This window comes from Xiphophorus couchianus, chromosome 7 (genome assembly GCF_001444195.1).
Source record: "Xiphophorus couchianus chromosome 7, X_couchianus-1.0, whole genome shotgun sequence".
Taxonomy (NCBI): domain Eukaryota; kingdom Metazoa; phylum Chordata; class Actinopteri; order Cyprinodontiformes; family Poeciliidae; genus Xiphophorus; species Xiphophorus couchianus.
The window spans coordinates 3,993,677-4,009,492 of NC_040234.1; the positions used below are offsets into that span (position 1 = coordinate 3,993,677).

General features: G+C 41.7%; 1 protein-coding gene across 2 annotated transcripts in view; it reads left to right on the forward strand.

Annotated features, from left to right (window-relative positions):
- The window catches only part of ndp (norrin cystine knot growth factor NDP), a 47,929-nt gene extending 44,559 nt beyond the window's left edge, over positions 1–3,370 (forward strand). For both annotated transcript variants that reach the window (XM_028023938.1, XM_028023939.1), the window contains exon 3: positions 917–3,370. In XM_028023938.1, coding sequence (XP_027879739.1) covers positions 917–1,141 — 225 coding nt within the window. In that variant the 3' untranslated portion in view covers positions 1,142–3,370. The remainder of the gene's footprint in view (positions 1–916) is intronic.
- Positions 3,371–15,816: the final 12,446 nt, after the last annotated feature.

Here is a 15,816-nt window from a genome sequence, read left to right on the forward strand (position 1 = left end):
TTGCTGGTTTCTAGCTGTAATAACTGAACCTGTGCGTTGACTCTAGATCGTTCCCCTCTGGGTCCGAAGACAATAATTTCAGTTTTGTTTCTGTTCAGCCGGAGAAATTCTTTGGTACATCCATAAACAATAGAGATTTACTGTAGTTACTTTTTTGAAAGTGTTTTGTAGTTCTGATGCTTTGGACCACAGTGGTGACTATGTTGTTCCTCATCTGTGAATCAGTGGATGAATGAATGGATGGTGAGACAGCAGTGGGGGACGGGGGGAGGAGGCCAAGGGGGGCAGAGGGTCGGGATGGGGCGAGCAGATGAGGGGAGAAAGCGACAGACCGATGCTCGGCCAGAACAAAGACAAATGGTCTTAAAGTGGCGACAGCGCTCCTGACGTGTGTGTGTGTGTATTTGTGACATCCTGCTATGGCCCCAGACAGGCTTTTGTCAAAGTGGGTACACGGGTGGCGACACACAGCAGCTGACAGAAGACATGACACAGGAGGCTGTTTAGGGGCGGCGACAGGAATGCAGTGACCCACAGAGGAGCGCCAGTCGGATGGTCACTACACTAATCAGACTGCTGCTGTGTGTGTGGGGGTGTGTGGGCGTGCGCGTGTGTGTGTGGAGATGGGTCAACCTTGAGGGAATACTTGATACACTCCTGTATGCTGTGTGTGACTAAACTACCTCTGGTGTGGGAGTGTGGGACCGGCTCCTGTTGCTATCTCTCATTTCGCAGGTGCGAGGCCAGGGAGTAGGAGGCCAAAGAGGCGCTAGACGCTACTTCCTATCAGGGCAGACTAAAACAATGCTCCGCTGTGCTCACACCGCCCCGTCCCCCTGATCTTATCTCTGACAGAACCTTGATGTTGATGAAAACCCTCTGTGTGACTGACCTGCCCTCTCTCATGTCTCCGCAGATGGTGTTGCTGGCGCGCTGCGAGGGCCACTGCAGCCACACCACCCGCTCAGACCCGCTCATCTCCTTCAGCTCCGTGCTCAAGCAGCCCTTCAAGAGCTTCTGCTCCTGCTGCCGACCACACACCTCCAAGCTGAAGGCGGTGAGGCTGCGCTGCGCCGGCGGGACTCGCATTACGGCCACCTACAGATACATCCTAGCCTGCAACTGCGAGGAGTGCAGCTGAGTAGGCGGCAATTCCCTGCAAGACCACAACCCCCCAAAGGTTCTCGTTTTTCTTGGCCTCGGACCTCGTTCTGAAACTGTCCGGAATGCTCTGTTGATTTTTGGATATAGAGTTATGCTCCAAATATGCTGGACGCTAACAGTTTGGAGGAATCAAATCCGCCCCCCCCCCCTTCATGTGCTCCTAATAATTGACCCGCAGGTCTGGGACACATGTAGAACACTCCATACCTTCTCCATTATAAGTGCTTTCAATCATGACGAGCCATGCAAAGCATATTTCTTCAGCTCACAAGGCCTAACACCGCAAACTGCTGATCCCGGGGGCCGGTTTGAGATCCTTCCCCGCCCGAGAGACACACTCCGCTCATTACAGGCCTCAGTAATCCATCACTCACACACACACACACACACACACACACACACACACACACACACACACACACACACCCTCAAACCGCAGTGTGGCGCTTCGAAGTATCCGTGACAGCTAAGCGAACCCCTCCCACACGTTTGACAACAAGACAACACGCTTCGTTAAAATGCAGGACCAGGCCTCCCCAGACGCACAGTGGAACTATACAGGAACATCTGCACTGTTACTCAACCAATAACATCTCACACACTTCCTGCAGACCTTCATGTAGCTGTGTAAAACTTCACTGTCGCTTACAGGAGAGCTCATCATGTGAACGATCTAGGAGAAACCGAGGGCAAAGGGAGCCCTGAAGGCCTTTACCCACCTGTGGGTATTAGTTTGGACTCTCCCTAGACTGTCACTTATGTTAGCGTTCATAATCTCTATCTGAGTCTTTGTGATGTTCGTGTCAGCGTTGTTGTAACCGCAGCCTCCGTCACGCCAGGTTGATAGAGTGTCTTGCAAAAGAATTTATTCCCCTTGAACTTTTTTTTTTCACATTTTGAAATTGAGATTTTATGCGATAGACGTAAAGAAGGCAAACGTGACCCAAATCGACTTCTTCTTTTTGCCGGTGGTGGTCAGAGGGCAGATGGAGCTGGTGTGTGCCCCAGGGCAGCTGTGGCTACAATCCAGCAGCCGCAGGAGTGTACAGAAAAGCGCTATACAAGTCTGATGTTATTTGATTGTGTTGCCCCTAACAGCAGACATAAGGAAGACTGTAGATGTTAGCTTCAGGTCTAGTGGTAAGATGGTTTCCATTTCACCAAGACTTAGGTATATTTGGTCTTTGAACTATTAATAAAGGCAGTTAGAAGCATTTTTAGAAAAGTCCTACAAACCATCAGAACTGGTGCAGCACACACCGCCTCCTGACTCTAGAACACCCTTGGGGCCAAATAGAGCAGAGACTGTGAGCCACAGGCCTCTTTGTCCGACATCAGTGTCTTACCTCTTCGATGCTGTTATGAAAGAATGGTCGAAAATTCCCCTCAACACACTCCTGCACCTTGAGGAAAACCGTCCCGGAGGAGCTGAAGCTGAACTTCGATGGCTGGGCCAACATTGTCGGAGTAAGAATGCTCTGCAGCTCGAGTCCAACTGTAGATGAGCAGAAACGTCTGGCAATATATTGCAGCTGAAGCTCAGTCAGATTGGAAAGAGGGCATCTTTGAGTCTTGCCACAGATTATCTATTGAATGTAGGCCTGGACTTTGACTGGGTGATTTAAACAAATGAATGTGCTGCGACCTGCACTGTCCCGTTGTAGTTCTGACTGGATGTTTTCGGTTGTCATCATGGAAGGTGAACGTTCTGCGAGGTTCTGACAGAGCGGGGCTGACTACAAACGCAGCAGTTAGTTTTTGGGTTTTTTTTTTTTTTAAAGAACAAATGCAGCATTTTCTTCCATTTCATATTTATGCACTATTTTGTGTTGTTCTATCACGTAAAATCCCAATAAAATATATTCAAGTTCGCGATTATAATGTGACAAAATGTGAAAGCGGTATGAATACCTGTACAAGGCACTGTACAATTGCTGCTATTGCCTGTTGTTTATTGTTACTCCTTCCATGTTGAATCAGCGCTACGGTCGCTCTGCAAATGTTTGTGTTGCTCGCAAGTATTGTCACCAACGACAAATACAAAACTTCAAATTCTTACACATCTCCTTCTGTCTGGGTGAGACTCGCTCAGCTTTCAGTCTCTGGTCAGTGTATCTAAGTGTAAAAATATGTCAGTGTTCAAATTGTGGTTTTTGTATAATTAAAACTCTGCAACCACAGTGTGTTCAGTGCTGTCATGCATCAAGCTGTTTGGATGACTTTTCTTTTTTTTGCCCATTAGAGCACACATTTTCAGTCTGAAACAGGATTTAATGTCTTTTGTTCTGAAAACTTTTAATACTTTTACTTACATTTTCATTTTGAGAGCAGGACTTCATGTCTTCCTTCTCAAAATTTGGAATGATTGTACTCAAAACGCCTTGCGATCAGACTTAGTCTCTGCTCTACTATCGATTGTGGCAACCTGAACCACCCACTGAACGTAGGGAGAAACAACGACGTCAGCTTTCTGCGCCGTAGTGCACTAAACATCTGCTAGCATTTTGCTACTGAACACCAACAGCTACTGATCTTAGGCAGGAGTTTGTTCACCCAACCAACTCCTTACATCCAGTGGGTGACGCAGGTTGCTACAATCGATAGCAGTCACACAGGCACACCCGCTAGAAGGAAACAAACGCACCCAGTACAACACTTTCATTCTATCAACTGAGAGGTTGCCAGGCGACTGTGCCAAAAGATGTTTCCAAAGGCAAGCAGAAAGTCCGAGTAGAGTGTGACCGCGAGGAGAAGTTCTGGTTTTCATAAGGTTTCATACAGTTTTTCCATGTATGTCAATATCTTGTTGTGAAATATCTGAAGTTTTATATCTTTATCTTTAGGATGGAAATGCACCACAAACTTATGATATAAACAGAAACGTTCCATAAGTAGGAAAGAAAGAAAAAACACATTCAAACTATTTGGACTATTTCTGAGTTATTATCACCCCATGTCTCTATTGTGTTGGTCTGAATGGTTTGTAGGGCTGTTTTCAGTGCCATCTCAGCCTTACACAAACAGACATTAACATGAAGTGAATACATTGATTTTTCATCAATGTTTTGCACCAAAATGTTAAGAATAAACACGTTTTCACTGAGACTCTTCAAGTGTGTATATATTTAAAACTTTAAATTGACATATGTGACTGTATGGGGGAATTTTTCTCCCATAATCCAAGATTCAGTCTGAAGATTCAGTCACACTCTGTGTGAGTGGCTACTGAGCCAAGATTGACAGACCTTCTAGACCCAGAGTCTTTATACCACAACCAGTTGAGACTCACTTAAAGCACTCATGTTATTTCCATTCATTCTCCTTTGAATTAAGGGGGTGAAGATTCATGCAGTCAGCTAATTATGTTACATGTTTTTGTTTACCAGTCACTATTTTGTAAAGATCAGTTTTCCCTTTAATGTTTAAGGTTTTTTTGTAAATTGGATATTTTAAAAATGCCAAATTATGTTGGTAATAGTGCAGCTAATCGTGATTTCTGACCCGTAGTCTTTTTGCGCATGGACTTCATTTATAAGTACAGGTAAGGTTTGTATGTGTAAAGAATGCAGAAGAGAAACAAACTACAAACTGATGCGTTAGATTAGCTAGCAGCAGCGGTAGCTACAGTCTACGCAGCAGTCACATCCATCCATCCATTTTCTAACACCCTTATCCCTAGTGGGGCAGGGAGGGATCCTGGTCTCTATCTCCAGCCAACGTTTAAAGCGAGAGGCGGGATCACCCTGGACAGGTCGCCAGTCTGTTGCAGGGCAACACAGAGACAGACAAGACAAACAACCACACACACACACTAAGGAGAATTTAGAGAAACCAGTTAACCTGACAGTCATGTTTTTGAACTGTGGGAGGAACCCACTAGAGAGAACCCACCATGCACAAGGAGAACATGCAAGCTGCATGCAGAAAGACCCCGGGCCGGGAATCAAACCCAGGACCTTCTTGCTGCAATACAACTGCAACAGACTGAATGTTCTGTTCTTTGTGTGGGAAATATTTGAGTGCTTTTTGGTGCTGAATCCTGAAACATAAAGTGGTGTTGTTGTCCGTTGCTTTCTGGGTCAGGCAGTTGTATCTGTCCACAAAGTCACAGACGGTTCGATCGTCGTTTACGTCAATTTTGATTTTCTGCCAATGCCATACCAGCATGTGAATATGCGGACTACCTCTGTGCTGGAACTCTGCTCTGTAAAAGTAGTCAACAATTTCACCAAAGGGCTCCACAGGAGAAAATGTCAAATCTCTCAACAAAGCTTTGACATGCTTATCAAACATTCTCATGGTAGTCACTGGATTTGATCTCAGTATTTCACACTTTTCCGACCAGTCAAGCGCTTCAAAATCAACTTGGGCGCCTTCTTGCTTTTTGATAGCTTGAATAATTTCAGGCCAAGAAATCTCGGCGGCAGAGAACGTCAGGAAAAACTGTGGATGTCCGAGCCGAGCCAGCATACTGTACAGATCACGTGTAGTTTTTCCCCAGTAAGCTGGAGTACCCCTGAGTGGCTGCATAAATCTGACTGCATCTTTGTTTCTGACAAGCTTCTCCACTTCTGCTTTGTTTTGCAACATTCCTGATGTTATTCTTCGTCCATCTTTGGTTCTAGTTTGACCCTTCCTTTACTGTGTTGTCATGCTGGAATTAGCCAAGTGCATTTCAGGGACAAACTGCGAGTAAAACAGGTAATTAATGTCTTTAGCAAATCTTTTGTCAATGTTGAAAAGCCTTGAGTTGAAGTAAGCGCTCGGCGCGAGTTTAAGAGACATGTTTCCATCGAGCGTATCGCGTCGTGTTGGAAATTGGACAGGAAATGACATTCCCTCTAAATATGGAACTCTGAAAAAACTAACTGGAGAATTTTCTTTCAGCCGGAGCGACACAGTATGATGAATCACTAAAACATAGAAAATCTTCTGAGATGTCCACAGGCTGCAGACGACTTTCTAAAGCAAAACCTTGATTTTGCAAATCACTTTCTGGCTCCTCTGGATTTGGTTCATCAAGTCGTGTACCAGAGGATGACTAATCAATATCTTGTTCACACATGGCGTCTTTCTCACGTCTGTCAAATTTCCATTAAATCTGCTTCATCATAATTGTCACTCTTCCTCATCATGTAATGCTGGATCACAAAGCAATGCGTCGTCTCTGATACTAATATCAGCATATTGTGGGTGAATCTCCTTCAGCTTGTTCAAAGCATGTATCAGTTTAGACCATATTACCGTCTGAATAAGTTGATGACCTTTGTATGACAAACTTCTTTTCAGTTTGACTCTCATTACCAGGGACTCGCTTCTCAGTCTTGGTAAACATTCAGCCACTCCCTGTAATTCTGATGGGACACAGACAAGATCGCCACAGATAAGCTGCTGTCTTGCCTTTTGGAAGCCGTATAATCTTAGCAAATGGTAATGTCTCTCCAAAATGTTCAGATCTTGTAGCTGCTACTTTGATGGAGGGCTCTTTCTTCTCCATAAAAACATGGTCTTACTGTGGGCATAATTGTGCTCTTGTATAAACAGTTTATTCCATAAAACAGAGACAAGAGTTTCTTTGACATCCACGTTCTCTTCAAGATGGGAACTGATACATTTGTAATTTGATTGCAATGGCGGGGGGTTGTTATCAACGGACATGTTACACAAAAAAGATTATTTTTGAATTCACAGACTAGTATTCCGCCCTGTGATGAATGATAAATTGTGTTATTTATCCTAAAAAGCCAGAGTGGTGTGTTTTATGGAACGCTAATTTTGGAGTATTTGCAACAATAAAATGCAAAAATGTAACTAAATTCCCAATTTTGATGTTGAACTCTGAATGTATTTACAATCAATATTTCAGTCAATAATTCAGTTTAAATAATACATGGTAATACAGTCGCTCTAGAGGACTCAGATCTACATCATACAACTATGTGAAATAAATAGTTTTTTGTATAATTTCTAAGTGGCTGGTAAAAGTGTACGTTGTTTTTTTTCTTCCAAGAAATGTTTTATTTCCACCAACGTTTAAACTACCAGCCAACAAATGAATAATCGTGTTTTTAACAATAAAAGTAAAATCCGCTTTTTATTGACATTTTTCCCGCTGGATCGTAACTCTAAACCGAACCCAGAAAGCTGAAAAAGGCGCGTTAAAGACGGCGTGAAGCGAACCGAGGGTCTGCCGGGTGCCACGGTTCCCGGTCGGACTCTTTGTTTCGGGAGACACGGCGGGCCTCCGGGGTCTCATTAGACGTCGTTTCTCGTGTTTGGGGTCGAGGTGCAGCCAAACCTCCGTGGTTTCCGTCTCAGCTCGTCGCTCGTGTCTCTGTTGGGCTCGGAGCCGAAACGCTCGCGCGGCTCCGTTGAAACGGCGCAAAAAAAAAAAAAAAGAAAAAAAGAAAAACTCCGACCGACGGAACATTTCAATCCCGACAGCATCTGACAGCTTGGGCCGCCGCTTCACACGTGAACCTAATAAAAATCCTTTTCACCGAGACTCTGGAGACTAATTTGCCTGTCTGCTGTCTCCTCTCACTGTGCCGCTCCTTTATCACGGCTCCCGCTCCAAATCTGCGCACCGAGCAGAGAGAAGGCATTTCCTGACACAAAGGAAAACGGTGTAATTAACTAGCGGCGCTGCAGCGCGACAGAGTGACGAGATAATGGCTGTCAGGATGATTGGAAATGTTCTCTGTTCAGAGTCTAATGGTGGACAGAAAGAGGCAAAGAGAGGCTTCACGTATTGTGGTCACACGTATTGAAAGGGCAAACTATCGTTCCTCAAATCGTGTTTTTCTCCACATCCAGGTGTGAGGCAACCTGGCGGACAGATGTGATTTTTTTTTATAGCCCTATACGTCTGCAGACACCACACAGTCATTTGTTCCTCGTGTTAATCATAACCATCTGATCGTTTATTTTAAAAAAAATAAAAATACAACTTAAAAAAGTCGTAGAAAGGAGGGGTTTTCATTGGACCGCTCCGCCGCTGCCTCCTCATTAAAGAGAAACTCACGTCCCTGTGTTTATTATTCCATTATAATCCCAGACATGGACAGCGGCCATGTGCTGGAGGCCTCACAATATGACTATTCACCGCCGTTCACATTTACTGCGTTGAGGCCTGTGATTAAGCTGTCAGCACAAATTTACAGCGAAAAAGAATCTGGACAATTATCGCGAGCGCACTGGAAGAATAGATTCGCGGAGGCTTTGCGGGTCCGTCTCGAGACAATGACCGTTTTACCCGCGCGAGCGGCGACGGGAACGTCTCAAAGTTGAGCTCGGTGTTTTGGTTTCGTTTCTTCGTTTATTTAGACCGAGAAGGGGAACAGTGAGTGAACCGGCTGTTGTCCCCAAGCGCTCATTTCTGGTCAGATGTTCTTCTGTTCCAGCCGACGTTGGCAATAAAAAAACAAACAAACAACCTCAACTGAAAATATTCATGTCAGTGGTATTCAATACTTTATTCTGGATGTTAACAGCTTATAATTTCACAAGAGCCTGTTGTTAGATTCGGTGCTCTTTTGTTCAGCTTGATGTCTGAGTTGAGTTCTCCGGTTTTCCTGTTGTATCAAAACGCCAGACCCACAGAGACTTACGATGGTAAGTTTCTGGATTTTGCTGAGTCACCTTTCTACAGGTACGTCTGTTGGTAATAAATTGTTTTCATGCAGATCGGTTTTCCTGAAATTTTGGTCTACTGCTGTCTTGATATAACTTGTTGATAACTGAGCTTTTAACATATTTCAGTGAAGTTTTAGTTGATAATTTCTTTAGGTCGCGTTGCAGCTCCTGTACACAATTAGTAGCTGCGTTACCGTCCATTAACCATGAATTTGCACAAATGGAAATTACAAAACTGAATTTGCTTAATTGAAAGACTCCAATTTCAAAATAATCTCACTTTCTTAAAAAGAAAAAAGGTTTTGCACTAGGATGAGGTGGTTTTTCAGCCGTTTCAAAACAGAAGTATTTGGCAAAACTGCAATGGAAACACTTTTTCCGCATCAGGAGTCACATGATCATCGTTACTGCTGGCGTAAACGACAAATAAAACGGCAGGAAGTGGTAGGAGGATGAAGGCTTTTTTTTTTTTTTTTTTTTCAGACAACGTGCAGCTGGTCCCTTACAAAAAATCACATGTAATTTTCATGGGATTTTTTTGGAAGGGGTTCCTCCAGACCTCTAACAGCATCATCACACAGTTCATAAAAAGTTTTGCATCATTCCAATATGTTGAATCCATTGCTCTGCTATAAAATTGCTGACTGCAATTTCCCCCAAACCAAATATAAGGGGTTGTTGCCAACGTCTCCTCTGATGGATGATGGATGATGAGCGTTAGCGCCGTGGCTGAATTATGAATATATCTCACATAAGTGTTTACATCCGTCGCTGCCATGATTTTTAATGACTTATCGCATGAACACACCTATTCACAAGAGGTTTTAAATTCATTTCATGGAAACACCACAATTGTGAAATTGTGTTTTTGTCGACATTAGCAGAATATAGACAAAGATTTGAGGGCATTTGTAATAAAGACGCAGCTCATGTAACCTTTCTGCAGAACTGATGCAGGTGAGGCTCAAGTATGGCTGTAATGACCCAATAATGTTATATAATTTCATACGCCGCGTACATAGCATAGTTCAGATACTTGAAACTGAAAGTAAGCTGAAATCAACAGAAGATTAATAGCCGATAAAAAAAAAAATAGAGAAATTAAATGAAATAAAAAATTGAGACGGTGAACCCACAACAATAGTAAGTCTCCCTGTGCTGAATTCCACAACATTGATCCCAATACACAGGCACTATTCAGAACGGGAGTACAGGACCGGAAAAGATACTTTAAAGAAGTAGCTCCACTTTATTTATTCTTTTTCTTTTTTTTCAAATTCTTCTCCATTTTGCCATGTTCAGACACGCTTCACACACATTTTACAAAACATGACAATGCATAACAAGATAGGAAACAACATGACAAGCGGCTGACGCAGCTCTTCAATTTATAGCCTTCTCTTATTACCACATGTATCAATACGGCCGCCAAAGATCAGAGATGATGCTCTCAGTATGCTAAAATGGACGTGGCAAAAAGCACCAAGATTTTGAAACATTTCAAAAAACCTGAAAACTGAAACGGATGTATGAATAGGGATTTATGGGGACTAAATTCAGCTGACAGTTTCTTGAACTTATTGGATAAACTGGCATTGCACAGTCAAATGACTGTAAGATTATTACCACAAAACAATGTGAGCTCCTTAAAAAGAAACGAGTGTTAAGCAGAGTTTATTAGAACATATTTACTGGGGTAAAAATAAAATGTACTTGGTCATGAAATTTTTATATTTATTCATTCACATAAAACCTTGATTTGCATTCACATGTTCAGTGCTTTGAGGTTTAGTGTCTGCCACAGTTTTTATATAAAGTTAAAATGAGTTTTGTTTTGGTTATTCTCTTTGGTTATTGGTGTTGGACAATAACCAACACCAATGCAGTGTTTTAATTCCTGTAAAACACTTGGAAACCATAGAAGAAGATTCGTCTGTGTGGCCAGCGAGGCGTAATAAACTTCTATCATTCTCTGTTTTCCGTAAATTGGGGGTTTCACACAGTGTGTAATGCCGACTTAATCGACCGAATCAGATAGAAAACATCGCCTGAAAGAGTCAAATGAGGAGGTTCTGGAACTGCGACCAGCTGGAAATGTTTACTGGCAGGAAAAAAAGAAAACCCAGCTGAACTGGCACCAAATGTTCTGATCGCAGGATAAAGGAATTTATTAGGTAAAATGAGAAAATTGTTTGGAGGCCTATGCCTCCAGCACAATAATTTAGAATATGTTCAATAATTTAGAATATGTTCAATAATTTAGAATATGCATTCCAATGGGATTCATTTGCCAGGTTGAGAATAACTTTTTTGAAGATAGTCTGTAAGCAGGTGCTCCATCAGGTTTCTTTTTAAGCCAAGGTTTCTTTCTTAAAATGCTTTTTATTGTTCTGTTGTCCCCATGCAAACAAACAATAAAGAGAGAAAGAATTTTACAAGCATGGACAAATACCGACCCCTGTGACGTTTATAGCCTGAGCTAATTTGCGGCGTGCGTCACCGGATAGGCCTCGAACAACATAAAACCGTTTAAAAGACAGTAAGACAACATAGCAAGACAACCGACCTTTAGATATTGGGTTTTTATTAACTGTAAGTAAACAGTCATTATTATTAGCAGAAATGAAGGTTTTAAAACATCAGTGAGTCTGTAATTAATCTTTAAAATAATGGACCTTTTCAGTATTCTGACTTAATAAAGGTTATGTGGAAAGGAAGTAGGGTTTTAGATTGTGGTAAGGCTTAATTTTACATAAAGCATGTTGGACCTGCTCAGGCAACAGAGACTTTTTTCTTCTTCTTTGGGGCTGGCAAGATTCAAGGAGGACGAACCGTTTCTGACGATGCCAGGCTGCTGCTGCCCTCTGCTGGCAAGTCCCAGGACACACATTGTGTTCACGCTGGTCTACGTGACTGTAAACGGAGTGGAATTTTCTGATTATTATTCAGACAACGCAGAGAGTAAATATGAAGGTAAATGATGATCATAATAACTAGGAGGAGGTGATGGATGAGTGAGTTTTATATGCTGGAACTCAAATAAAACTCAAAAGAAGTGTTTGAAACCAGAGCAAAACAACGTGCAGTACCTTATAAAGAAATTTCATACCCCTTGGAGTTTTAGACATGTTTGTTATAACCACAGCCATTAGAGTATGTTTTCAGACGGTCATCACATTAACAGAAATTGCTTTAATAAACAAAAAACTTGTATTTTAAAATAAAAAAACCCTCAAGTTGTGACAGTATGTTATGAGACAGATAATCTGCGAAAAGATTGATTTCCTCCACCTCCTCTCTGAGTTGATATTGCCATCTGTACCAATTCAGTGCTTCAGAACAAAACCAACCAATCAGAGCCAGGAGGAGGGTCTTGGCGCTGTCAATCATCCTCGTGTATGTGCTTCTAAATGTGCTGATGGCAGAGAAACAATTACCGTTACAGGAAAACCGTTTATGCACCGTCATCGTTGGTCATGCTAACTAGCTGTAGCATTCATGACGTGCTGCGCTAACTGCAGCGTAGCAGAGAGAGGGGATGAGCTGCGCCACATGGAGGGTGATTGATAGCGCCAGGACCCACCTCCTCTCTCTGATTGGTTGTCTCTAGGTTAGCACTGGGACAAGGCAGAGGAGCTCAATATTTTATTTTTTTTCACTGATTATCTATCTCATGGGCTGCACGGTGGCGCAGTTGGTAGCACTGTTGCCTTGCAGCAAGAAGGTCCTGGGTTCGATTCCCGGCCGGGGTCTTTCTGCATGGAGTTTGCATGTTCTCCCTGTGCATGCGTGGGTTCTCTCCGGGTACTCCGGCTTCCTCCCACAGTCCAAAAACATGACTGTCAGGTCAATTGGTTTCTCTAAATTCTCCCTGGGTGTGAGTGTGTGTGTGAATGGTTGTTTGTCCTGTATGTCTCTGTGTTGCCCTGCGACAGACTGGCGACCTGTCCGGGGTGTACCCCGCCTCTCGCCCGGAACGTAGCTGGAGATAGGCACCAGCGACCCTCCCGACCCCATTAGGGACAAGGGTGAACGGAAAATGGATGGATGGATGGATATCTATCTCATACCATACTGTCACAACATAGAGAATAGAGATAGTTTCAATAAATATGTAAAATAAATAAATAAAAATGTCTAAATGTTACACAGCACAGCTTTAAGTGGAAGAAAAATGAAACATGATTTTTGTAACTCTTAAGCAAACTAAAAACATTGCACACTGCTAAAAGACTTGATAATTTGTGCAATATCATCATAATATCATTAGTCATTGCATAAAAATACATTTAAAAGGAAAAGGTTTGTGAAGAATGAAGAAACCATTCATATAATATGCACAAAAGATGTGAAATCCATGAATTTAAAGGGAGAATACTTTCATTTAGCCATAACTGTGTCTTCTGTGGCAAGGCTCTGTAAAATGAAATAAAAGGAGGTGAACAGTTTCTGATTAATCAGAGTCAGAGGAACATTTCTGCATCGACATGCTCACCTTCTTCTTTCCTGCTCAGTCTCACTGCCCTACTCCCTGAAAGGACATCGATGTGCTAGCGTCAGACTTTAGTAGCTTATTCCATAGATTAGGATTAGGATTACCGACAATCATGCTCAGATTACGCCAAGAGGGGAACCTTAATGTATATACAGAACAGCTGGAATGTGAACTAAAAGGATGTTCATGCATTGCATCAAATCTAAGCAGGTGAAGCAGAGAGTTTCACTTCATCTGTGGTCAATTTGCCAAAAAAAAGAAAGAAAAACATTTGCCAATCTGTCACACATGCCAGCCTAAGTCAGGGTTTTCTGTTCTAGCAGATATGACTGAAATATGTTCAATAAAAGCTGGATGTCTAAAATTGCAGCGAACATCTCAGCACCTGCAAGTGGCCACAAGAGGGAAACAAAAGCTAAAGAACGCAAAGCGTTGCTTTAGTCTCTAACCACATGTATGTGCAAAGCCTGTGAGTCACACAGACGGAGAGGCCTGGATGTAGGCCACTGTGCCATAACATGTCAGGACACACAGGGTCACAACTATGTTTTCCAGGCACATAGTGCCATTTCACAGCACAATTAAGTTACTATGTTACCTTCAGTTGCAAAAATGCTGCATGAATCAAATATGAGTTGAAAGAACTTTTACTTGGTAAATTAACGCCTTGAAATTGGGCCTCTGTCTCTTTAAGAAACTCCTGCTCTTTCTGAAACTCCGCCTTCAGGAAGTCGTCACAAGATTGCTCGTTTTGACCAGCATCGCTCTGAGAAGTATCCGATGTTGATATCTGTATCGGTATTGAAAAACAAATTTTAGCTCATACTGGTGACAATGTTTCCTATCCGTAAGAGCAGATCTATTCAGTCTAACTCTATGCTTTATGCCCTGAGCGACATCAGACTTTACTATTTATTTTACATTATAATCAGAATTCCTAATTGCTCTTTCTGAACCATTTGAAAGAAGTTTTTTTTTTTTTTTTACATCTTTGACCAAGGTTGCCAATCTGTTGTTCTACTCCTGTCTGTACTGACTGAACAAATTAAAGTTGTGTTATTTTTCCATGTTTGACCAAACTTGTGAAACTTTTTAAGTGTATTTAAGTGTGCTGTACTGGCGCAGAGTTATCAAATAAATTTCTAATTCAGTACATTTATGTCTGTGTTTAAAAGAAGAAGTAGAACATTGCAGAGACAGTAACAAGAGTTGCAAGAGTATTCATACACATTGTTGCATTTTGCCACACTGCAGCCATAAACCTTCAGGTATTTTGTTAGTATTTTATCTGACAGACCAGAACAGAGTGGGGCATAAATCTGAAGCAGGATGGAGACGATTCATGCAGTCAAAACCAGACGTTTAACTTTAAGGAACAAAAAGACTAATAATCATTTTTTTAACTCTCTGAAGATAAATCAGAACCAAACTTCTCTTCAGTTAGATTCACCGAAATGATTTCCATTGCCCAAAAGCCACAAAAATGAGAAAAAGGATGCGTCTTCAAGATCAGAAATTTACATACATCTGCTCAGTATTTGGTAGCATCAGCTTTGTACTGGATGGATCAAACCGTTTGGGTTTCCTTCTAGAAACTTCTCCTAACATTTTCCTGGAGTTCTGGTCCATTCCTTCAAACAGAACTGATTGACCTGAGTGCCTTTTGAAAACCTTCAAACACACATTTTCAGACCTGACCACAACGTCTCCATAGGACTGAGGTCAGAACTTTGTGATGGTCAAACCAAAATGCTGACTGTGTCGTCCTTCCAGATGGACAGATTGGTGCATTTGGAAGACCAATCTGTGCCTTTTATGTTTCTGAATATGTTACAGTTTGTGACATAATGCGACACGGTGTGAGAAAGATCCAGGACTGTGAATACTTTAACAAAGCACTACCACAGCTTTACGCAACTACACTGAAAAATGAAAGCAGGCAATCCAACTTAAAAAAAAACTGGAGTCGATTTGTTAAAACTATAATCAAATTTATCCAAGAAAAAATACTAAGTGTAAGTTGACTGTTTAGTTGAGAAAATGCAACTATCACTGTTTCCTGTCAGTTTGAACAAAGAAGCAAAGAGAAAGCAGAAGCCAGGAACTCTTTTTATCTAATAGTTTTCTTTTTATATTTGTAGTTTCACATGAAAACAACAACAACAACAACAAAACTTTGGGTGTCATTACAGTAATTACAACATACTCAGATTTATTAGGTTAAGTTACACTCACTAAAATTGCACAGGTTATTGTTACTTAATCAGCTAATTTAATGAAAACAAAAAAATATCGAGGCCTGTTTGCATCTTTTTAAGTAAGGTGAACTAATTAGGTTTTACAGTGTTTAAGTTTTTGTCATTAAAACTTATTCAAACTGATCAAGTTAGTCAAGTTGTCAACTTAAGATGAACAGAATAAACATTTTTAAGTTTTGAAAACTTCTTTTTTTAGGCATACTTTTTTTTTAAAAGCAAAGTCCACTTATTACGTTTTACAGTGTACAGCTCTAGAATGGATCA